The 25,844-nt window shown below is 44.3% G+C and overlaps 1 protein-coding gene, 1 long non-coding RNA gene and 1 other non-coding gene across 6 annotated transcripts; 1 reads left to right on the top strand and 2 right to left on the bottom strand.

The window, feature by feature from the left end:
• Positions 1-314: 314 nt before the first annotated feature.
• LOC127316280 (uncharacterized) lies at positions 315-3,218 on the bottom strand. Its single transcript, XR_011749706.1, has 2 exons — positions 3,079-3,218; positions 315-1,685 (listed from the first exon to the last, which is right to left on the bottom strand). It is a non-coding gene; the product is annotated as an uncharacterized protein (transcript).
• A 2,904-nt stretch (positions 3,219-6,122) lies between these two features.
• Positions 6,123-8,022, bottom strand: LOC127311582 (uncharacterized). Its single transcript, XR_007857762.1, has 2 exons — positions 7,885-8,022; positions 6,123-6,853 (listed from the first exon to the last, which is right to left on the bottom strand). It is a non-coding gene; the product is annotated as an uncharacterized lncRNA (long non-coding RNA).
• Positions 8,023-16,118: 8,096 nt separating this feature from the next.
• Positions 16,119-25,063, top strand: LOC127311583 (protein FAR1-RELATED SEQUENCE 9). Of its 4 annotated transcripts, none has more exons than XR_007857763.2 (3): positions 16,119-16,694; positions 20,066-24,445; positions 24,542-25,063. XR_007857763.2 is itself a non-coding variant. In XM_051342024.2 (2 exons), the coding sequence occupies exons 1-2, from the start codon at positions 16,674-16,676 to the stop codon at positions 22,247-22,249; spliced, it is 2,205 nt and encodes a 734-aa protein (XP_051197984.1). In that variant the 5' UTR covers positions 16,119-16,673; the 3' UTR covers positions 22,250-25,063. The 4 variants fall into 4 exon arrangements, 2 of the variants coding, with proteins under 2 accessions (XP_051197984.1, XP_051197985.1); XR_007857764.2 differs by having other exon boundaries at positions 20,066-24,733; positions 24,871-25,063; XM_051342024.2 differs by having other exon boundaries at positions 20,066-25,063.
• Positions 25,064-25,844: the final 781 nt, after the last annotated feature.

Here is a 25,844-nt window from a genome sequence, read left to right as displayed (position 1 = left end):
GCAACTGTGTAATGCCCAGAACACATCCAGAAAACGGGTACTATATGCAACTGTGTAATGCCCAGGATCTTGCTGAAGCAAAAGACAGAGAGATTACGACATCATGATAAAAGAAATTCATGATCAGATGAAACTCTTAAAAGACAGTTTACAGAATCGGCGATGTTTGACGAAAACAGGATTGGGATGTTCAGAGGAAAGCAGATGGATACAAGACCAAAATCTAACCTGCTGCAAGAGCCAAAATCACAACTCAAAATAAGAATATGGAGCACACTGATCCAGAAATCAGTTCAGATCTCGAGGCAGAAAGATGAACAACATTGCCATGAATTGTGAACCAACAGGCAAGAAATTGAGTGCAATCAAATTACAACACCAGAGTCACGCCAACATAAATGTCGATATTTCAGAATATCCTTATACACTCTTACAGCAGAAATTACTCACTTGCTCCAGCAAGCACATAACAGCCAATGCATAAAAAAGGGGGTACAAACATCATCAACCGTCATATACATACGGAGAACATGCTGGGGACAACCCACATAGGCTGCACTACACTGCCACAGCTTATAAAGACGAAGTTGCTTGGATTGGAGGCAGGCCTACCTAGCTCAAATGCAATCCAGTGTTCAGAATCATGAGAATAACAGTAGACACAGTTGCTCCTCCCGCCCCACCTCTCTGGGTTCATGCAAGATAACGGCTGGCTTCGCTTGTCTGTGCTGATGAAGATCGCCCAATTCCCCAACTCCTCTACCTTTACCCACTTTGGATTATCAGTCGACTGGTCGAGGCGGAAAACTTCAAAGGTATCCCCTCTGGCCGGAAATGATCCCTGACACCCGACCAAGAGAAGCTTATCGCCACAAGCCACCAGACATAGGTTGCTAAGATTCCGTATGGTGGGCATTTCTGCACAACTTACTAACACTTCCTGTACGCGAATCTTAGGTCCCAAGTGCGCAACAAAGAGCGCATGACTAGAGTTCATGCCAACAACCTGGCCTTTGAAGTTCACGATCTGCTTGACCGTTCACCGCAAGGAGAAGGTCTCAACCAAGAGTGACTACCAACACGCCAAACGAAAGTGTGTGATTCGTTGCTGACAAGTAGATGTGAGTTGGGTGACGCTAGAGGAGCTGTGAGGGCACCGTAGTAGACCTTGGTGTATTCGTCGCCTGGTATCTGTGGAGGTGAAACACTAACACCTGTAAAAGCATCAACAATAAGGCATGATCTGTTTCTGGAGAAGATGAGATGACCGCAAGAAGCACCGACGAAACAAAAACTGCCCAGAGGACTCTGGGGATCATTATTTGCACTAGAAAGGTTAACTAGGGGGATCTGGCAGCGAAGGTGTGAGTGTTGGCTGGCCAGATCAATGACATGACATGGAAGTTTATCGCCAAAGGGGCGATGATGAGGAGAACGCACAGGGATATCTGGTTGGAGGAGGATAGGAGGGAAGAGCGCTGACAGGGTAGATTTCAATGGATACGAGGAGATGGAAGCACGCCAAGACCGGCAGGTTGCAGCGAAGGAAAGAAGGTCTGAGAAGGAACCTGACAGTGGGATAATGGAATGAAGCAGGGCATCTGGCAGGTCCGCCCAACCTTGGTGTCTAGACATGGCGGAGGCACAAACTCAACGGCCCTTGCTCTTTGTAGGTTGCAACTTCTCTGAAACAATTTATTGAATTCAAAGACAAACATTAGAAGAATATGAAGTGGATAACAAGAACATGAAATCGACTGATTGCTAATTAAGAAAAATGATAGTGCATATATGGTTGCTAAGATGTCAGTTGTGAGCATAAAATCATGCTGCATTAGAACATATATAATTTTAGTTACACAACAAATAGTCAACATATTGATAAGATTGGATTAAACACGCCCGTGGGACAGAAGCGAGACTAAAACTTTATCAAGGTGGTTTTTTTCCACTAGCTACCAAGGGTCAGTAACTGGTTTAATTAAAATCCATGAAAAATCAACAATTTTTGGTGTATTTGTCTGAATTTTTTTTAGCAAATTCATTCAAATTAACAAAGTTCCAAACCAGTAAAACCATGTATTTTCTTGTTACAACCTGTAACGCCCCCTCCACCTGCGTTAAAAGATGCATTCCGGTAGCCAAAATCTTGGTACTACTCATTGTATTGTGAATGTGAAGAGTCCTTTGCGAAAAATGAAATGAAATGCAAAGAGTCCTTTGCGTTTTCTCGAAAAAAATGTGAAGAGTGTGTGCTCTTATCTTATCCTTTTCGGGAGAAAGTGTGCTCTTATCTTATTTGGAGACTCCTCAAAGTACTCACAAATTATAGAAACAAAATGATGGATTTAGTGTAAACTTATATAGAAAATAAAACCCTTTAAGGTCTGCGTAAACAAAAAGGAAATCATGCAATATGACTGCAAAGTTTCCTTTTTTGCAGATGACAAATCGTCACATTTTTTGATAAAAATTTCACGTTGGCATGTTATAACATACTCCTTCTGTTGCATATTAGTTGTCGCTGATTTGGATATATCTAGACACATTTTGTGTATAGATACATCCAAAATTGTGACACCTAATATGGAAAAGGAGTGAGTAATTTCTATCTGGGAACTGTCATAAATATTAAATACATTACACCCATGAATTCTTAGTATATATTTTTTAAGAACTTACATGTGTTCAAAATGGATTGACGGCATATGCTCTTAAGAGCTCAAGGTTTTCTTTTGCCACTATTAATACTACCAAGATACCACCGCAAGCATTGTGCAGGCAGAGTGAGAATCACAGTGGTGAAGTGAGTAAAGAAGCCAAAATTAATTGTTTATACTCGGGGCGTGTGAGGTAAATTTGGTGGATCCAGCCAAGCCAAATTGGTATTGGTTAACAGCATATGCAGTTTGCAGAGCGACATCTACACTTAACATAATCAAATTGAGCTACGAGAAATCATGTTACTACTAGTTTAGGTGAGTGTGGTCTGATGAGGCAGAAAAGTTGAGTAAGCTCAGCACCGTATCGCAGGGTGCAGTGGGCAGGAGGGAGGGGAGGAGCAGGAAGACCACAAACCTGAGCTAGCCTCCTAGGTGAGCTGCACGAAGTCGCCTCCGACCTGACCCAGCGGGCGTAGACCCCAACCGCCACCGCGCCAACGCCACGGATTGGATGGTCCTCTCGTAGTGCAGTGCACGCCGGCGGGTCTCCGCCGCCTCCAAATCCCCAGTCGCAATCAACGCTGAGCCTCTGCCGGTCCGCCGCCAAAGAAATCGACCTCTGCCAGCGCCGCTGCAGCTCCCGCCTCCCTCCCAGATCCGCACCTCGGAGACGCCGCTGTCGAGTGAAACAGGGGTTATCTGCTGACTCCTCTGGTTTCCCTTTTTGTTGTCTTTTCTCTCCGGACAAACGAGGTAGTTATGACTCGGTTTCGTGGCAATTGTCTTTCGAATTATCTACACTCACATCTGTCCGGCGCACGCACATTCTATCCTTATCCTTATGACCACCTTCTAGAGACTGAGTCGACATGTCTTAAGATCGATGAAGTTACCATAGGCGGCTCGCTATCGACAGGAACGTTGCCTCCCACTGAAGAAAGGCGCATTTGTAAGACACTAAAGCGTGGTACCGCTGTGCTTCTAAAGATCACGGGATCAACTTTGTTTCTTCTTTTCCTGCTGCACGGCATGGGAGACATGGGGAGACTCCAAAAGTTGCACTTGATTATGAGCTTTGAAGTTGAAATCCCTCCAGATGTGAAAAGCCCTCCTGGCATCCCTAGAACAGAATAAGATCTTTCGCAGCAACAGTTGCTGCCAATGTGGCATTGTCCGTGAGAGCCCTTTTCTGAATTTGGCCACAAGGAGCAGTCCCAAAGCCTCCGCTTGGATGGTTGGAGCTAGCCGAGATGTAGACCTAGCTACATTCTTTGTTGCCAACAATTTGTAAGAATATTTTAATACCAGCGGGCACCGCCCGGTGATCTTGGTGGCCTCCAATGCATGCTACATCAGTGAAAATGAAAATGAACCTGGGAATTTGGAGAAGTTCGTTATTGTAGAACTAGGGCACAGAATCAGCACTGAGGTACATCCTGGTGCAGTGGAGTAGCTTCATCAAGCCTACCCCAGTACCCCCGCTGTAAAATTGCTCATATAGGTGCATAAACCTTTAAGGTTTATGAATTTTCTTGCCCAACAGATTATCGTTCATGGCTTTCCAGAGACACCATATATAAGTATAAACTTTTCAAGAGAAGCCATGCAGTGTCTAGAGGACAGAATTGCATGTATCATATCAGGGATATAGGTGTGTGGTGCAGGGTAGATTTCTGACCTGCTGTACCATGGATGGCAAAACCATGCCGCTTTTGAAAAAGGGCATAGACACAACAAATGCACATCGTATTCAACTGATCGGCAGGCCTGGAGCATTCATCTTCGAAGTGAACCGAGAATCTTCCAGCTCTTTTGCATGTCGGAAGCACCCTATGCAGCAGTCTTCATGCGAATGTTCGAACACTAGGCACCAAAGTCTTGTCCTCCCAAGCCTGCATAAGAAGAGAATTAATCTGTTCTGGCGCCGGTTTAGGTCTCTGATTTGCCGGCGGCACCAAGTTGTTTATTAAGTGTCTAGAGGCGCCTTTTGCTTTATATTTGGGTTCTTTTGTGGTACCCCAAAATCAATAGCAGCCCTCCATTTTCCTCCATCCAAAGGCCTAAAAGAATTCATACTTCTCTCCAAAACGTGAGAGGTATGTATCATACCGGTGCCAAATTTTGCAGCAAACAAGAAAAAGGCCTGCCGGGCCACGGCCTACTAGACGGACGCGGCCCGAAAGACGGCCCAGGCCCATGTGCAGACGTTAGCTGGGACCGGACGACATAACCCTCGTTCCACCGAGAACTCGCTGGGTGGGTGGCTGGGTGCCGCTGCCGATCCACAACTCCGGCGACATTGCCGCCTCGCTTCCTACCACCCGATATCTCTTGCTACATCCCCTCCACTGCCCCCTTACCGAAGAACATCCTGTCCAGGATCCTCACCCTGTCCTTTTCGCTCGCCAAGACGGCCGAGGTCTTCACGGTGCCAAACGGTAGCCGGGGAGAGGTGCCTGACTTTCATCGCGTCACAGCGCCCTTGGCGGCTCGGCATTGGTTAGTTTCAGGAACTTCTCTCTGTGCAGGTGAGCTGCCTGCCTAGGATTGTGGGAGCTTAAGTATACTTAGCAGTCCAGTTAGAATATAGAAATATTCTTTGCTCTATCTGCAATGGTTGAAGTGTAGCAGCCACTAATTGATAATTTTCAGATTATTGTACTCCCTCCGTCCATAAATAGATGCTAAAGATTTGTCTAAATTCGGATGTATCTATACACTAAATCGTGGCTAGATACATTCAAATTGAGACAAACTTTTGGCATCTATTTATGGACAGAGGTAGTATTTGCCATCTATCTCTGGCATGTCTATATCTATTTCCCATGGATGTGTAAACCTGAGATTATTTTATACAGATTTTAGCTGTATTAAAGTGTTTGACACTTCAGCGTTGAAATCTGTATGAATTACTAAGCAGCAGTTTGCACTGTGAAACTATTCCTACATGTGCAATAGTATAGTCATTTAGTCTTGAGTTATGGATAGATTATTTTTTTTTGCAAAAGGCTAATATTTTCAGCTCATGAAAAATGCCCTGAATGGCTAATCAGTTGCCCATTAATAAGCTGTAGCCCGTTTAGTTGCTGCCTGTAACTTCTAGCAATGTTCATATTAACAATCTATAGCCTATTTTGGTTTTGCTGCCCAATTGAAAAATGTTCATATTGGTATTTGGCTATTTTCCTTGTGCCTCTTATGTTTCCATAGTTATACTCTACTGAATGTTTTTCAGTGTTCTGAAAATAATAGTTTCAAGTTACAGTTCTTCTATATATTACATATCGCCACATTCCATCCTTTTTGTTTTGTTTTGTTTTGAGCTGGATACAATCTTCTCTGAAAGTATATTAGCTCATGTAATTTATGCATGAATTTCATGCAGTTTGAACATCCATGCATAGCTCATGTAATTTATGCATGAATTTCTGATAATAATTTAACAAGCATCAGGAGAGATCACATAAATATATTTTATTTCAAACTATTTCACATGAGTTTCTGATAACAAGTTAACAAGCATCATGAAATCACTCTTCCAATTAAATTCAGTTTAACTAGAACACCATCAGCATTATTCCAACATAGCTATTCTATCAGATTTCATGATCTGCTCCTTTACCATCTTCCTGGGTCACCTCACCAATCTCCCATCCATCAGATTTCATGATCTTCTCCTTACGATCTTGAACATTACTGGAGTATAAATATGGGCAACACTTTGCAACAGTGGGTGATCGGATATTTTAGCGAAAGGTACCGACTGCGAAGCTTTGGCATCAGCATTTTGGCCAATAATCCCATACCCAACTACATTGGCTGTCTGTCATCCGGCGGTGAGAGAATAGGTAAGCAGACTGGTCTTCCATAGCGAGTGGATGGTTATGCCTGTCCTCAAAATCCTTCACGAACCATTCCACGGTAGCCACACTCAGCTCGATCTCTAAACAAGCTGGGCATCCACAACGAGTAAGAGCCTTTGGAGTTCTTTTTGGTTCAGGTCTTTCGATGTTTGCCAATGTACGGTATCCTTCTTTAAAGGCCGCGTAAAGCCGCCTGAACCGAGTTCATGTGCCTGGCAAATATTTCACGTCCTCCTTGCGAATACTGAGCCCTTTGACCTTTGCATACTCGTTATAGAACTCATATCCTTCGTCCTCACTTCTGATTCTCTGAAGGCATGACAACATCTAGAAAAGCAACAGTATTATATTCAGGTGCAATTCATGGCATCAAGATAACACAAGGCTAAAGGTTTAATTTTTATAACTCAGAACACAAGTATTTTGCTTGAGGGTTTGCCTGCATTCCCCTTGCAGAGCATAGCTCAATTCTTTGAATCAATTAACATGCAATTTTTGACTGAAAATCAGAACTGTCTCAAACAGTATAACAGATTCACAGTAATTTCTTAGCCTTTCACTGAACAGATAAGTATATATTATTCTTTTGATGCAACACAATTGTAACTTCCTCCTTCAAAACTTCCAATTTTTTGTTGTGCTACCGGTTGCTGTTTAGTATAGGTTCTATTCTCTGAAGCTACATGTTACTCTCATGTACTGTCAAACAATGTAACCACAAAAGTTATACATTTAAATATCGATACATGTGGGAAACGAACACTACAACATGTCAAATTTGTAATTATATAGCTCCTTCTCCCACTAATGTAGGCTACATTCTAAATCCAATAAATGCTCAGCTCTTTCTATTATGACAGGGGAAAACAATTGAAGGTTATGTTCCAGCTGACCACATAGATCAGTTTAAGCAACATCTGAAAGAGGCCTCAGTCTATACTTTCAAAACATTCATGGTTAGTGATGCACGAAATAAGTACTACAAAACTACATATCATCCATATAGAATCAGAATTCTCAAAGATCAATGAAATCATTCCACAGCCTGATAATTTGCCCGGTTTTGCATAATCGTTCAAAGGTCAAGCTTCTGGTTTATGCAACATCCAAGATGATGCACGCAAGATAGATTGGCTTCTGGTTGTTTTGTAGACATGAAAACCTGAGCCAACCGAAGCAAGATAATAGTAATTCTTGAGCCAAACTAACACATAAATTGCATAATGGTCAAACGTCATAAGCTAAAAATAACAGTCTTACAGTGTGGCCCAGGACAAGAAGAATGTGAACAAGGAGCTATTTCCACCTAAAAGGGAGAAATAATCTCATGGTGTAGACAGTTCAGAAAGAACACGTACCTGGCGGCGAGAATGGTTCTGGCATCTCTCGATGTCGCGGCGGCGTCGACCTAGTAGCGTCGTCGCTCGCCAGCGACGCACGACAGGGACTACCTGGTGGCGGCGGCGCTCGCCGACGACGCACCACGAGGCCGACCTGGTGGCGGCGGCCCTCGCCCGCGATGCGCGACGGGGCTGACCTGGTGTCGGCAGTGCTCGACCGCGACGCATGTCGGGGATGATCTGGTGGCCGCGGCGGTCGCCGGCGATCTAGTGGCGGCAGGGATCAGCGATTCTGCCGCTGGATGTCCTGTGCTCGTGATGCAGGGGTGTCTGCTCGATGGGTTTTTTTTTTTTTGACAAGGTATGCTCGATGTTGGGCCGGACTTAATTTTTTTCTTTTTATTATCTATGTGCTGGGCTGCCGGGCCTAATCTAAACATGTAATCCTAGCTATTGCCATAAATCATACCTCTCCCTCAATAGGAGTGGTAAAAGGCGAAAAGTGTATTTGGCACATGAGCATCAGTGATCCTGATTTTTAAAAATCATATTTTTTGAATTTAAAAAAATATGAAATTAAATACCCACATACATATAAACATTCTGAAGGTACGGTAGAAATTTTGAAGAAAAATATGTTATATTTTAAGCTATACAAAAAAAGACAAATTTCTGACAAATATATACCTCTATAAGTAGCCACAAATTTGTTTTTTTCTTGTAGCTCAAAATACAATGCAGTTTCTACCGAAACTTTGCATGAATATTCAGAATATGTGTATGTATTCATGGAATAAATGTGATGATTTTTTTAAATGCAGAAATTCAGTTTTTAAATATTTTAAAAACTGAGAGCACTGATGCTCATGTGCACCAAATTTGCTTCCAAAGAGGTACCATAAAACAAGCCTTATATTTACATGCCGGGTGAGCCTACAACATACAGTAGTATCTTGTATTACCTCCGTTCACTGTTATCTCGCTCTTATCTTATTTGGAGGTACCTCGAATTACTCACAAATTAAAGAAACAAAATCATGGATGGAGTGTATGATCCAACAAGTAATTCTGAGAACTTTCATACTACAAAATACAGGTGTTCAAATCGGAACTGACAACATAAGCTCTTATGGTGAAAAATGTAATCCCAAAAACTTTTATACAGAATAAAATCCTTCATGTTATGCATAAACAAAAAGGAAATCCTGCAATACGACTACAAAAACAATGCAGGTGACACAAATCATCACACTTTTTAATAAAGTTGCACATTGGCATGCTATAAAAATATTTTTTTCCGGGAACTGTCATAAATATTGACATACATTACGCCCATGAATTTTTAGTATATATTTTTAAAGAACTTACATGTGTTCAAAATGCATCGACGGCTATGCTCTTAAGAGCAACTTTTTTCTTTTCTTTTGCCACTATTAATACCAAGATACCAGAGCAAGCATCGTGCAGGCATAGTGATAATCAGAGTGGTGAAGCGAGTAAAGAAGCCAAAATTAATTGTTTATACTCAGAGCGTGTGAGGTGAATTTGGAGGATCCAGGCATCCAGCCAAGTTGGTATTGGTTAACAGCATATGCAGTTTGCAGAGCGACATCTAAACTTTACATGATCAAACTGAGCCACAAAAAATCAGGTTACTAAGATACCAGAGCAAGCATCGTGCAGGCATAGTGATAATCAGAGTGGTGAAGTGAGTGAAGAAGCCAAAATTAATTGTTTATACTCGGGGCGTGTGAGGTGAATTTGGAGGATCCAGGCCTGAGGCATCCAGCCAAGTTGGTATTGGTTAACAGCATATGCAGTTTGCAGAGAGAGATCTAAACTTTAGAGCATCTCCGGTCGGCGTCCCCCAAACCGTCCCCCAAAGGGATTTGGCCGCGCCGGTCAAAAAAACGTTCCCAGCCACGTCCACCAAATCCGTTTTTTGTCCGGCGCGTCCCGATACGGTGTCCGACGCCCCGAGCCCGTCCCGCCCCACAGGGGACGGTCCGGGCACGCCGGACACAACGAAAAGCGAGGCGAGGCGAGGCGTGGCGGGACCGACGCGTCAGGGGCTCGGAAGCCTAAAACCCATCGCCTACCTTTGGTCAAGCGACGTTAATGGCGTCCCAGTTTTCCCAGGTGACGCAGGAACGCGTCTCGTCGTGCATGGCCGCGTGGCCGTCCGCGCCGGCGTTATTGCGTCCAACGACCCGCTGCCGCTTCGCCTACCGCCGCTGTACATTAAGCATGCGGTTCATAACAATCTATCACCACTCCAAATCTTCTCCTTGCCGCTCCCAGATCTTCTCCTCGCTGTTCCAACCAATGTCATCGTCCTCCCGCAGGATCGCCGCGGTGAACGGCTTCGGCCGCGGCAGCCTCACCGTGAAGGAGGCGTGGGCACTGTACCGCACGGGATATCCCGTCCCGCCAGACATGCGCCTGCCAAGTAGCGGCGGCTGGAAGATGGCCGTGAACGGCATAGGCGTCCCGCCGTCGCCGGGCATGGAGCGCTAGAAGGACGCCATCAGGGCCCGGCGGTCTGCATTCGACGCCGAGGAGCGGGCTGATCCGACCTGGGTGGCCAAATACAACGACGCCTGGTGGGGCGCCTACTTCCAGGCGAAGTACGACATGGAGATGCACAGCACCACCGGCCTCGTCGGCGGGCCGAACTGCTGGAACAGGGACAGGCGCGTCCTCTTCTGGGGCGTTCCAAGGTTGGAGGCGCCGTCCTCACCGCCACCGTCTCCTGCAGCGCACTGGCAACCGCTCGTCCTCCTCCAACTCTTCGTCGTCAAGACCAGCCCGATCGACGCCGTCCTCGTCGCACCGCTCTGCGCCCTACACCGTCCCCAAGCGCGTGGTGAAGGAGGAGCCGGCGACGCCCGTCAATCCGAGGCACGGCGGCAACGGCAGCGGCAGCCGGCAGCAGCAAAGGCGTGGCGGCGCCCTCGTCATCCCGAAGCCGGACGTGAAGAAGGAGCAGGACGACGAGGCAGCGGCGAAGACGGCGCAGCTGGCGGAGTACGAGCAGCAGCAGCGGCTCATCGCTAGTAGCGACCACCCCGAGGACTGCCCAGGGCTGCACGCGGTGTTTGAGGCGTCGCTGAACGACAAGGACACCTGGAGGGGCGACCTCGACGCAGCGATCTCCATGTCCATCCGCGACACCGGCAAGCCGCTCGTGGACCTCACCGACGACGACGAGGCAGGATCAAGCGGTCTGGTGAAGAACGAGCCCGACGAGCGCGTCAAGCAGGAGGTCGTCACCGATGACATGTACAACTTCCACCAATACTACGACGGCTCCAGCCACCGCAAGTACTTCTAGATTATGTTTAGTTTAAATTTAATCGAATTTCGTTCGAATCTATGTAATATATAGCAAGTTTGGACGAATTTAATCGAATCTCACTCAATTTGTAAATTTACGAAATTTTATTTGGGGACGCGATTCTCACTCAATTTGTAAGTTTACGAAATTTTATTTGGGGACGCGATTGGGAAGTGCCCAAACGCAGCGCGAACAAAACACGTCCCAAACGCTCGATCCGATGCCGTTTGGGGGGCGCGACTAGAGATGCTCTTACGTGATCAAATTGAGCCACGAGAAATCATGTTACTACTAGTTTAGGTGAGTGTGGCCTGACGAGGCGGAAAAGTCGAGTAAGCTCAGCTCCGTATCGCAGGGTGCAGAGTGGGCAGGAGGGAGGAGCAGGAAGACGACGAACCTATGCGAGCTGCACGAAGTGGCCTCCGACCTGGCCCAGCGGGCGTAGACCCCAACCGCCGCCGCGCCGAACGCCACGGATGGGATGGTCCTCTCAGAGTGCAGCGCACGCCGGCGGGTCTCCGCCGCCGCGAAATCCCCGCTCGTAATCAACGCTGAGCCTCAGCCGGTCCGCGGCCAAAGCAATCGGCCTCTGCCAGCTCGGCTGCGGCTCCCTGCCTCCCTCCTAGATCCGCACCTCGGGGACGCCGTCGTCGAGGATACAAGGGTTATCTGCCGGCGTCGTGCGCGCCTATGACTGCTCTGGTTTCTCATTTTTGTTGCCTTTTCTCTCCGGCGAGACCGAGGTAGTTATTATGACTGTTATTATGTTTCGTGTCAATTGTTATCTAGGAGTAGGTGGAACATGCGCCATAGATTTTTTTTCAAACACAATATGTTCATGCACGCAGGCACTTAGCTATACTACCTCAATCTTAAAGCTCTTTTGAAAAACCAAACTCAAACCAAGTAATTTTGATCAAACTTTTAGAACAATCTATCAAGTATCAATTAATATAATATTTTATAGATACCATACGAATACATATATTATTATCTATTTAATGATACTAATTTTGTATTTTGCATGTTAATGATTTTTGGTAAAAACAAAGTTAAACTTGACATAGTTTAACTTTTTAAAAATAATATAAGCCTTAAGCTTTTGTATGGAGCTAGTATGAATGTAAGCACATTTTACCCTTATGACCATGTTCAAGAGATTGAGCTGATGGGTCTTAGGATAAGTAAATTCACTGTTACTGTTACAGCTAGGCATGGGCAGCCCGGCCCAGACGGCCCGACCAGACCGGTCTAAAAATCCTGGGCTAGGCCGGGCTTACATGTCGGGCTGGGTCCAGGCTTGATTTTGGAGCCGGAACGTCGGGCCGGGCCGAGCTCAGGCTTGCAAAAAAACAGGATTTAAGCCTAGTTCAACCGTGCTTGTCGGGCTGGGTCGGGCTTTCCTCTATTCGGGCTGGGTTTGGGCCTGATTTGTAAGCCTGAAGTTCGGGTCAGGCCAGGCTCGAGCCTGCGAATTTATGTTCGGGCTTTTTTAGGCCCAGCCCGACAAATGCCCAGTCGTAGACGGCTCGCTATTGACAAAAAACGTTATGCCCCACTAAAAAGATCGCATTTGTAGGACACCAAAGTGTGGTACCACTGTGAATTTCTTTCTCCTTTTCCTGATGCACGGGGGTTGTCGGCTGCGAAGCCAGAGTCACCGCAAAAGCGGAGGTGGCAGGTAATGACGATGAAATTTAGATGGATGTTTTTCTATTGATTATTGTGTTTAGTCTGTTTATAGTCTAGTGGTGATGTGGTGTCCTATCTTTGGATTTCATAATTCACTCACGCCTTGTTCTGAACGTGTTATAATATTGATTTTCACTTTTGATCCTCCGGACAATGAGGACTTCGGACTGAAAAAACCAAGCATGTCGCAAAACCTCTTCCTAAGTGATCTAGGGTTCTCACGCAATCACCTCTGCTGCCGCTTATAGATCGTCGGCCTCTTCCACAACTCCACCAACAAGAGTGTGTGGGGAGACCCCAATCTACCCGTGGGAGTTGTAGGTAACCATGTCCTGAAGCATTATGTAGGTTTCCGCTTGTCCTCGCCTCAACCTACATGCGGTGGTGGCGAGCACTTCTTGATTTTGTGACTGGGACTCCATTTATGATAGCTCATTGATGAGAGACATTAGATAAAATAAAATAAAAATAAAAACAGAAGTAAGATCCAATACTAGCTTCTACACACTGCTACTATATTCTAGGTAATATGGTCCTCTGGTTATGTGTGTTGTAGTGGTTTCCAGAGTCTTCTAGTATAAGTTGTAACTAGGATATTTGTAGTGTTCTCTAGAACACTCTAGTAAGTAGAGCTAAGTAGTGAAGACTCGTGCAACCTATAAATAGAGGTCCAACATCTGCCTATGTAATCGGACTATGTACCCACTACCTATCAATAAAGAGAACTTTGTGTTCTTGTTTTATATCTTGTGTGTTGAGAGTTTGGATTGAACTCTTGAGAGCCCTCGCCCCTAGAGCGATATCTAGCGCAACACGTTGAAGTGGTTCCTTCAACATTTGTGTTGTCCACGTTGTAGCAACATGGTGGAGTTGTTCCTCCACAACATTGTGCTGCTTCAGGTGGTATCAGAGCCCCGCTGATCCGGTCCAACTGTTGGTTTCCTCATTGAGAGCTGCACCAAGCAATGGAGGAATTGGGGAAAATAGTGGATGTTGTAGATCAACAAATCCATGCGCTCTGTGAAGATCTTAACCGCAAATTTGATCAGCTAGTTGAGATGGTAAGAAAGGGTGTTCCTCCCGTTGCCAATGAAGAATCATCAAAGGAGGCAGATGATAGACGTCGAAGAATGGGAAGTCGTCTTGAAGCAAAAACACCTCATCCACATGTTGTTCAGCGTACTTCAAGGAGGCCAATGTATGCTGAAACTTCTAAAGGTGATGAATATGATGAGGGCCTTGAAGAACATGGTCTCTATACATATCCGAGAGTACACAACTCTACATATGCGAGGGATACATACAAGGTGAGAGCTGAGATCCCCACTTTTAATGGAAATGTTGATATTGAGGAGTGCCTTGATTGGTTGTATGAGGTGGAGACTTTCTTTGAGGTCATGAATATTCCAAAAGATCGTAGAGTTCATTTGGTTGCATACAAGCTAAAAGGAGGAGCTGGTGCATGGTGGCATCGCCTTCAAGAAGATCGCAGACTAAGAGGAGAACCTTGTGTGAGATCTTGGCGGTAGATGAATAATCTTTTGAAAGGGAGATTTTTGCGACCCTATTTATTTAGTTTCAGAATTGTGCTCAAGGAAATAGGACCATTTCAGAATACATAGAGGAGTTCATAAGGCTACAAGTGAGGTGCTACCTTGGTGAAACTGAAGATCAACAAGTTCAAGGTACATCAATGGTCTCAATAATGCTATCCAGGATTGTTTGATGATGCAGCAAATTTGGTCCCTCGATCAAGCACAAGCTCTAGCATTAAAGGCAGAGAGATTGGTAAAGGCAAGAAAGGCAAGTGAGGCTCCATATTCTCATATGGAAGACTCATCTAGGAGTCACTCCCATGGAACGGAAGAAGATACCGCTCAACGCTATGCAAAACAAGCTGTCCCAAAGAAAGCCGGGGGTAAGAGTAGGGCAAAGCCTGTGATAAAATGTTATAAATGTGGTGAAGAGGGACATGTATCTAGCAACTGCCCATTGAGGAAATTTGTCAACACGACAATCCATGATAGCGAAGATGATGATGACTGTGAATCTGAAGATGCAAAAGGACGAGATATTTGTGAAGAAGAGGGAGAAGAGGTGGTATGTGTGATTCACCGCCTCTTGTGCTCAACACCGTAGATCGACAACACACAACAAAAGAAAATATTTGAGAGCAAATGTACGGTGAATAGCAAGGTATGCAAATTAGTGGTTGATAGTTGCAGCTGTGAAAATCGTATCTCCCAAAATTTGGTGAAGCATTTAAAACTTGAGACACATGACCATCCAAATCCCTACACTATTGGATGGATCAAAAAAGGGGTGAATATGAGGATCACCAAACAATGCAACCTGCCACTCTCTTTGGGCAAATACTATCACTCCAATGTGTTATGTGATGTTGTTGATATGGATGATAGCCATGTTCTTCTTGGGAGACCTTGGCAATTTGATGTGGATACGACACATAAAGGAAGGAAAATTCTTACTCTTTCACTTGGAACAAGCGGAAGATCACCATTCTACCAAACCAATCAAATCATAATAGCTCCAAGGAGAAGGAGAAAAGTGAATGCAACCAGGCTAAAATCATTCCAAGTTGGTGATAAGGTGATGGTATTCCTCCGAAAAGAAAGACCGCCATTAGATTTTAAAGGGAAACTTAGACAACGTAAACATGGACCCTTCTCTGTTCCAAGGAAGATAAATGATAATGCTTACGTGATAGATCTTTCAGCTGAGATGGGAATATCCAACACATTTAATGTGGCATACTTGGCTCTTTATCATTCAGAACAAGCACTCTATGAAGATAACTCGAGTTCGAGTTCTAAACAACCAGGGGATGATCAGTAGATAAAATAAAATAAAAATAAAAATAGAAGTAAGATCCAATAGTAGCTTCTACACACTTCTACTATATTGTAGGTAATATAGTCCTCTAGTTATGTGTGTTGTAGTGGTTTTCAAAGTATTCTAGTGTAAGTTTTATTTTTGCGAAATGTATTCTAGTATAAGTTGTAACTAGGATATTTCTAGTTCTTTCCCTAGCTTACGTAGTGTTCTCTAGAACACTCTAGTAAGTGAAGCTAAGTAGTGATGGCTCATGCAGCCTATAAATAGAGGTCCAACTTCTACCTATGTAATCGGACTATGTACCTACTACCTATCAATAAGGAGAAATTTTGTGTTCTTGTTTTAGATATTGGATTAGATATTGTGTGTTGAGAGTTTGGACTGAACTCTTGAGAGTCTCCACCCCTAGAGCGATATCTAGCGCATCATGTTGAAGTGGTTCCTTCAACATTTGTGCTATCCACGTTGTAGCAATACGGTGGAGTTGTTCCTCCACAACATTGTGCTGCTTCACTCATTTATTTTAAATCAGCCCTATATTTACCATCCCATTGTGAAAGACTCTTGAATTCCCAACCCGAAAAGCTTAGAATGTTCTTCTAATATAAAATATTTTTAGCCCACAAACTGCTACATCCATTATTCAAACTATCTTTATGCTAACAACATGCCAAGATACTATATATATGTTGAAGACTCACCCGACATGTAAAGCAAAAGACACTTATAGACATTGCATAAACAACTTGTGCCGTCGAAAATCAGAGACTTAAACAAGCGCAATAGATTATATATTTGTCTTCTTATGCAGATTTGGAAGAACAAGACTTTGATGCCTAACGGTCAATCATACACATGGAGACTGCTGCGTAGGCACTTCTGACGTGTAAAAGAGGTGGAAGGTTCTCGGCTCACATCGAAGATGAATGCTCCACACATGCAGGTCATTGAATATGATATGCATTTGTTGTTCATGTGCCCTTTTTCAAAAGCGGCATGGTTTTCCATCCATGGTACACCAGGTTAGAAATGTAGGCCGCATCGCACATATGTATTTATGATATGATACATGCAATTCTCTCCTCTAGACACCACATTTTATACTTTTATATGGTGTCTTTGGAAAGCCATGAACGCCTGTTCGGCGGGAAAATTCGTACACCTTAAAGGTCTATGCAACCACGTGAGCAATTTAAAGGGTATGCTTGAAGAAACACAAGAATCCTGATAAAACATTGTCAAATCTAAGTTAAACCGCAAGAAATTCTAAAGTTCTCCATCTCGTTCTTTCGCGCTACGGGTAAATTTTGTTGTATGTCATGAAATGATTCATGTGCCAAAGTCAGCTACCATGTTGATTTTCTGCGCCATGACATGCGAGACATCAATTTTTAGATTTTTCGACTATTTACATGAAAGACTTCAAATTATATTCATCTATCATTTGTCATGGATTCATTAATTTTCAAATATGTTTATAGCCTATAGAGAATTTCACTATTAAAAGCTAGATTTATCTTGATGGAAAGAATATACATAATTGCTCAAGACAAACCAATTCATCTCTGTCCACCTCTCCGCTCCGTAGTTTTTCTAGACTAGATGGCTATGTTGTCCCGCCATCTTGTCTATATGGGTGTTGTTGATATGGGTGTCATCTTCCTACTCCAAAAGCCCCATCGACGATCCATGGTCCGTTGTCATTCCGCACATCTTCTACACTCAATTGGTATAAGTTCCATGGATGACCTTATGCGGGACGATGTCGTAGAGACCATGACTGATGGTTTTTTTTAGTGTAACGCCACATATAATTGTTCCAAATCCAATGGAGCATTGATACAAAGTCGTAATATTTCAGGTCCTTTTTTCCTTAAAATGATAAATAGTTGTCCATATATTGTCTTGATTTATAGAACTTTGTATGCAATCGCATATACATATGCCTTTTTTGAGTCGATACGTACATATACACCTAGTACATAGATTTAGTTCACGTTGCTATATATTACATTATCTTAACCAACAAATTGGACATGACCACACACAAAAAACATATAACTGAGAAAAATTGCACAAAATAAAGTCAGTGCCATTATTATTCTAATAAGTTGACTATACTGGACTGGACAAAAAACATATAGCATCGAGTATTCCTATATTTTACCAGTAGTTTCTAGAAGAGCAGAACCTCTCAAATATACGTAATCATCCAGCTCAAGAATCGTCTCAAATAGACGTTTTGCAACATCAACAACTCCAAGGCTTTCACAAGGAGAAATTAGTATCATCCATAAGATGGTGGGCTTTATTGGCAATTCCTCAGAACTTGTAAGCCTGTTAAAGCTGACCCTCTAGCAAAGAGTAATGCTACACTTACGGACACAATTTCATACAGATTAGCTTACGGACTGAGGTGGCAATGAACTATAGGTTCGCATCCGCATTTTTAGGATCAACCACTCCAGATCAGTTCAAATGAACGTGACCACGTTGCATCCGTAAGCCTATTCCGTAAGAGCAATCCGTAGGTGTAGGATTATCGTCTAGCAAATCAATCACAACCACTGCCTCAGGTATATGGGGTTCTAAAGATTGGGATCAGGCAGAGACCTAAAACTTTAGCTTCATGACCACCACATGCTGACAGGCATATGCCGATCTGTAAAATCAACTCCTAATGCCGCTCACCATCGAGCCGTGGAAGCCATACCGAACGGATGCCGCCACTGTTCCTTTGTTGAATACAGATAAACAATCTAGACTCTAGATTAGACAGGGAGGAGATTAGCCATACCGGACAGATGCTGCCGCTGTTCCTTTGTTGAATACAGGAAAATAATCTAGACTCTAGATTAGACAGGGAGGAGATTAGCCGGATAAAGATGCGACTACATAATCGAAACTGACATTGCTGATGGCATCGCTAGCAGTCTCGTACCTTGCCGTCTGGTAGGCTATCGAACTGGCTGCCGTGGGGCTCCAGCGCAGGGACACAGCTCCTTCGATGGCTTCACAAACACTCTGCTTCTTCTCCTGCCTAGCAACCTGAGGATGTACAAGCTGGCTTCTCCTCACTGAAACCTCTGGTTCCTCCATGTTAGAAAGTTTTCTTGATCAACCCGCTGATCGCCGAGGCTGTGGGGCCCATGGTTGGCTCGTGAGGACGTCGTGCGGGCAGTGAGCTCGCTCAAGATAAAGCATGGCGGCAGGGAAATCCTTGCCAGTAGGAGAACACCATATACAGTAAACCGCCTCCACTCCACCGATCGTAATATCTCATCACCCTAGACACCAACGCAGAATTCAACCTACGTCACCCACGGGTGTAGCTCCCGGATCCTGACAACATAGCGAGGGAGGAGACCACCTCGAGCAGGGCTGGATCACAGCAAGTAGACGATGAAGGCAACAACAAGAGGTGCACGGTCGCCTCTTTCTGTGGCCACGGCGAGATCTCCACCACCGCTCTCATTGCAACCATAGACGCGACCTCACTTTTTTTTCCGTCCTGATCGACTTGGTATCCTCGTTTTCGATTTCGTGGTGGTCGTGACTTCCCGATCTCAGTTGAATATGAATATATAGGAAACCAGGGCTGCGAGCTAGCCTAGACCGGATCGACATAGAATTGTTTTCTTGTACGGGAGTCTAAACCGACCTGGCAACGTAGGATGGACGGACGACGGACGACGGAAGACGGACGACAGAAACCGAACGGACGAATCCACGGAAACGCTAATACCGAGTTCGAAGGTTCTTTTTCTGTGTTTGTCTTTTACTTCCAATCCTAAGAACTATATCTATATATATGTAATACTGTCATATAGGGAAAAAGTCGTATTCATGTAGCCTTTGCTGTATTTCTTCACTTTTTCTTTTGAACCCTAAAAGATAACAATAATCCAGTTTTTCTTCCCAAAAACAAATTTCCCCTCCATAGCGAGTGCTCAGCCTACTCTCCCCCAATTCGACCCAGCGCAGCCCGAGCTCGAACTGCCGCCGCCCTTCACCCCTCCTCCGTCCGCGGTTCCAGCCCCTCCGCCTTTGACGCGCGGAGCGTCGCCGTCGCCGCCCCCGTTCAACCTCCCTCACCCCGCTCCGCCGCAATTTCGGGCCATTGGTATCTGAGGTACGAGCATTTCATCATCTGCGCCGTGTCCAGAGTTATTAAACCCCATCGACGAGGCCGAGAAATTTTCCATCTAGATCCGCCCCTGTCGACGGCTGATTACCGATCTCGGAGTGCCCAGTTGCTTTTCTGCATCGTAGCCTAGGTTTCAGATACTGATTAGGGTTGGTGCTCTCTCCTAGGTCATGGTGAACACGGACGGCGAAGGCGGCAACGGGGGCGTAGACCCGATGTGCGTCGACGAGAATGGCGTCATCGTGCTCACCGCAGACCAACACAACGGAGCCGTGCCGCACGGTGCTGTTGGCCATGATGCGGCCATGGAGGAAATACAGGGGACGGTATGCATGTCCTGCACCAAATCGAGGATGAAAGGAGCGGCTGCGGAGGAGGCCGATGCCGAGGAGGCCGCCACGGTGCAGGGCAGCAAGGAAGGGGCCGAGGAGCTGCTCCTCAAGGTGGTGCTCAGCGAGGAGGAGGCCTACAGGCTGTACTGCGACTACGGGCACCGCACGGGGTTCAGCGTCCGCAAGGGGAAGCAGTCCTACTTCACCGGCACCAAGCGGGTCCGGACCAAGGACTACTTCTGCTCCAAGGAGGGGCTCAAGGAAGCCGAGAAGCTCACTGATGAGAACTTCAACGACCCGCACACCAGGACCAATTGCAGGGCCATGGTTCGCTTCAGAGTGAACGGCCAGGGCGAGTGGAAGGTCATCCGCCTCGTGTCTGATCACAACCACAATCTGGCAAAACCGGAAGAGCGGCACCTTCTGCGCTCTGCCAGGTCGCTTATAGCCGGGAGGTCATGTTCTACCGCGGATGCGGTGCTGTATGGTGGGTGCCAGCAGGTTGGGGGCATACCGTCCCAGATGGCTGTAAGCACTAGCGTAACCAACAACAACGCGGAGACTCCGAGGCCAGATATGGTCCCTGGTTTTAGCGGCGTGACAAGAACAGCAGCCATAGGGACTGGAGACTTGCAGATCCTCGTAAATCATCTGAAGAGCAGGGCAAACATAGATGGAATGTTTTACTGGGATGTTCAGATTGACCGAGATGGTCGGATGACTAATTTCTTTTGGCGTGATGGTAGGAGCAGGACGGACTATGACTGCTTCGGTGATGTGGTTGTGTTTGATTCAACTTATCGCTTAAGCAAACAGAACTTGATCTGTGCGCCTTTTGTTGGTGTGAACCACCACTGGCAGACCACTATGTTTGGCTGCGCACTGTTAGTGGATGAGTCTATGTCATCTTTCACGTGGCTGTTCAAGTCCTTCTTGGAGGCGATGGGGAACCGGCATCCTCGAACTATCTTCACCAATCAAGACCAACTCATGTCAAAAGCAATCGAGGAGGTGTTTCCAAACACATGCCATCGCATTGCTCACTGGCACATTCAGAAGAACGCTGCTTCTCGCCTTGGTTCACTTAATGGTTCGAAAGCATTTAATAAGGTGTTCACCAAGTGTACGCAAGGATGCAACTCAGAAGCAGAGTTCGAGGAAACATGGGCTGCGATGCTCCGCGAGTTTAAGTTGCAGGATAACAAGTGGCTGAACAAGCTTTATAAGCTCAAGCAGAAGTGGTGCGGTGCTCTTAACATGTGCAATTTTGATGGTGGGATCGAAAACGAGCCACAGTTTGACATTTTGAGCAACATATTCACTTCCATTGCCGATAAATTTACTTCACTTTCCACGGTTATTGTTCTTGTGGATAAGCTGACTGATGATTGGCGTGAAAGAGAGTTTGATGAGGATATGCGGTGTTCCCAAAGGCCACCTGCTTGTATCATAAAGCACAGTGATATTTTGAATCATGCAGCAAAAGTGTATACACACAGAATCTACAAGTTATTCGAGACATATTTTCTTGATGGGTGTGGTGCCACAAAATTCAAGGAGCTTCAGTGTGAAGACAGTGACACATATCGGTTTGAGATGACCATGCAAGGTAGGGGGTCACGAGTCTGCACAGTTCATTTGAATAAGTCTACAATGCAACTCACTTGCAGCTGCAGTCAGTTTGAAACAATGGGTTTACTTTGTCCACATACTCTGAAAGCTCTTAGTATCAAGAATGTATGCAAAATTCCAGAAATGTATATACTGAAGCGGTGGACCAGAGATGCTAAGCAGTGGGTTTTTAATCCAAAGCAATATGAATCATCATATCAGGAATGTATGGATGACGAGGCTGCATACTGCAACCATGCTATGAGGTATGCTTATGACCTTGTGATGAAGAGCCAAGGGCAGGTGGAATTGAGAAGGTCTCTTTGGGAGACTCTCGAGAGTGGAGAAAAAGAATTGGAGAAATACCTAGAAAATGTTACCCAGTATGCAGAATCTTATGCCACTTGAAAGAAGCATCAGTTAAGCTTTTTAGTGTTCTGCTAGGAAGCAAGACATACTTAAATGGTAACTGGCTTGCTACAACATGTGCACATACTTTCTTTTATGCTGACTCAAACTGTAATCTAAGAATGAAAATGAAAATTTGCGAAACAAGATAAAAGTTTGACTAGTCATCATTCTTTACTCTTGATAGTTATCACTGTAATTCCATGTGCTTTACTCTTCATACTGCTATTTTTGATTCCACACTGTTTGTCAATTAGCATGAATGTGTGATGTTTCCTAAATTTTATTTCACTAGTGGGGTCAAATAGCCAGTGTGAACCCTGCATGATATCTTGAGACAAGTGTTGATTACATATGACTATATGAGTGTATATAGGTTGGTTGAGTATGAGTTGGGGTTGATTGACATTTCCAAACATCCCATTTAAATGTTTCAGAACCATGCAAGAAAAGATAAATAAGCGGGTTAATTAGATAGATGCCACTACAATGTCTGCCTGTTTGAGAAACGCTACTACAGCTTTCATCTGTCGAAAAACGCCACTACAATTCTCTGTCCAATTCATAAATGCCATTACACTCAGTTAGACACACATACAGTCCAATATACACTCGTATTTCCTGTCATACATACTGTATAAGTGGTGGGCTCCAACCGTGGCGCATGAACCAAGCTGTGCGGTGGCAAAAAAAGGGCCACAGTGGCAATCCGGTCGGTGAGGTGAGGCGTGGATTTCAGGTGGGTACGGCCCTCGGGAAAGGAGGTGAGGCAGCGGCTCGCAGGTGCTGAAGGAGAGCCATCCAGGGAGGTGTGGTGGTGCTGGCTGATTTGGCCACAACATCTGGTAACAGGAGTTGTGCACTTGTGCCCCGCCACCTTCTCCTCCCACCGAATCCCCTCTCTCTCCAGTTCCTGTGCCTAATAAATGACAGCTCCATCACCGACCATTTCCATTTGTGCAATTAGATTAGTATCTTGGCCATCCCAATCAGATTCCATTTGTGCAATTAGATTACTATGGCTTCTTTTGGAACGATGGTGCTCCAGATCCAAATAATGGATGCATGATTTGATTATGTTATTCCATTTTGTTAGTTATTCTTTTCAGTCGATTTTGCTTCATGGATCATTCGCCACGGTTTGTTCTATTAATTTCAGTATTTCTTGAATCTGGGGGGATGGTGAATTCTTTTTGTTCTTATCAAGACATTAACTGATAGGTACTTGAAAATTCCTTTTCAAGTTTGAGGATGTATATAACATAGAGGCAAAGCTTGATTCGGTTGGACCATGTATATGTGTATATTGCTGTGAAGTGTATAAGTGGATTGTAGTCGCCCTTTCCATCAGTTCGGACTTTTGGTTGCGTTAGTTAGTGCATGAAACTTGACATATATGACAGGAAATACGGAGTATAATTGCCAGTACATGTGTTTAAATGAGCATAATGGCATCTATAAATTGTACTTGCTCCGTCTCAAAAAAAGCTGCTCAACGTTTTTTAGATACCGATGTATCTGTAACTAAAACATTTCTATATATGTCTGTATCTAGACAAAGTTATGCAGCTTTTTTAGGGATGGAGGGAGTATAAAGAATTGCAGTGGTATTTTTCAAAAGATGATAGTTACAGTGACGTTTCTCAAATAGAAGGAAATTGAAGTGTTGGTTGTTCAGTAGCTGTTTTTTTTTTAACATAAGCTGTTCAGTAGCTAATTTGTAAGTGAGATATATGGCACCCAATACGTCAACATCTGCCTCTGATTTAAGGTATGAACTCACCAGAATAGGAGTCTACAGTATTTTTTCATATCCATGGTGCTCTGTTTATATCCAGCAATCCCTTCTGCCTAATAGAAAGACATCCGAGTTTTTGTCTTGGAGCATGAAGCACATTTCAAAAGTTATTCTTTCCTTGTATACATTATTTCTGACACGGTCTTTGCTATATGCTACGGCAATATTTGCTACGTGTAGTTCAAGCCAGTAGAATACAAGTAACTCTTGTATCAGCCAGGTTATTCAATCTGTCATACCCACCTGTTTTACTTAGTGTGAAGCAGCCATCTGTTGCCAAAAGTTACATATAGCTAAGACTTTCTCAAACCTGGGAGAAGCTGGAGCATGGTATGAGCAACTTTGACTCATTGCACAGTTCATGATCTGTTAAAAACAACCTCACCCTTCTGCTGAAGGTAACTCCTACTATATTCTTCCTTATTTTGAGGTACATAACAAATGGAGAAACTAGTGTTTGGAATGCAAGCATGTTTTTCTCCTTGCGATGTCAGGAATCTTTGTATCTAGGAGGAGCTGAAACGAACAGACATCATTCCTGACCATGCTGGGGCTGCCAAGGGCATCGACTCAATGGCCTGAAGTGAAGTTGGAATGGGATCCCTTTGAGCCACCAGCGACTTCTGGAATCTAGGAGGAGCTGGAGCAACTCTCTGAAATCAGATTGAAGCAACGTGCCTCTGAAGGTACCGACCACTATCCTGTGGTGTCAAGGACACACAAACCTCAGGAGCCACCAGCAGTTTCTGAAATCGTCTCTTGCCTGCAGACACATGTAGTTTGTAGTTGGCAGTTGCTGATGAAATAAACAACTTCTCTGCAGATATGTTTCAGCAGGGGAGAAGAGGTGTGATATCTATTTATCATATTGCTGCCAGTGCGCGCTTGTGTGTTCTCCTTTATTGTATTTTGTCTTGTAAGTTGTGACTGGAGAGTGAGGACACATGCTAACTATGCAAGTAGAATTTGATGAAATTAAATATCTATCATATGAGGATGTTACCATTTCTTTTTAATGGTTCTCTCTTCAAACTCACGCTGCGCTCTGCTATCATTTTCTTTGTGTGATTTGTGACTGGTTTCTCTTTGTCAATAATGATGCTAAAAGAAGATGGGACCATAGAATCTCAATTCTCAACAACTCATCCGATCATAAATATAATTGAAGTCTTTGGTTTCTCATAAGGCAAACTACTTTACATTTCCCCTATGATCAATTTTATAGAAAAGCATGTCAACATCAAACACCAGTTTAGTTGTAGTAGATTTATAGTCGAAAATTGCTACTGTATTAGGTACTGAGCTACTTGGAGCTCGTTTAAAAAAAAAAATCTTGAAGAGCTTTTCTTAAAAAAAAACTCAATAAATTCTGAAAATAAATATAAGAGTACTTATGCATGTCTAGGATGTAGGACCATCCGAATACATTATCATCCATGATAAAAAAACAATATGGGTATAAAAAGGGAAATACTTTTGTATTTACACGCATGGGTGTGGGTGTTCGTCACCATCTATTTATTTCTCGAGATTCATGCTCACCATGGTGGATGAAAAATTTCTTTTTTCTCTTCTCTTTTTATCCGAATCTCAAAGCACAACCACGCATGGGTGTGGGTGTTTTCTTCATCGTGCATTTATTTCAGATTCGTGCTTATCACGGTGGATGAAAAGATTCATTTTTCTCTCCTTTTTTTATCTGAATCTCAAAGCACAACAGAGATGACAGGAACATCCACACCCATGCGTGTAACTACAAAATCTATAAAAAATGGGACTATTTTTTTCCCTTTTAGA

This window comes from Lolium perenne, chromosome 7 (genome assembly GCF_019359855.2).
Source record: "Lolium perenne isolate Kyuss_39 chromosome 7, Kyuss_2.0, whole genome shotgun sequence".
Lineage (NCBI taxonomy): Eukaryota > Viridiplantae > Streptophyta > Magnoliopsida > Poales > Poaceae > Lolium > Lolium perenne.
Note: the sequence above shows the minus strand (reverse complement) of the source record. Positions and strands in the feature narration are given on the sequence as shown.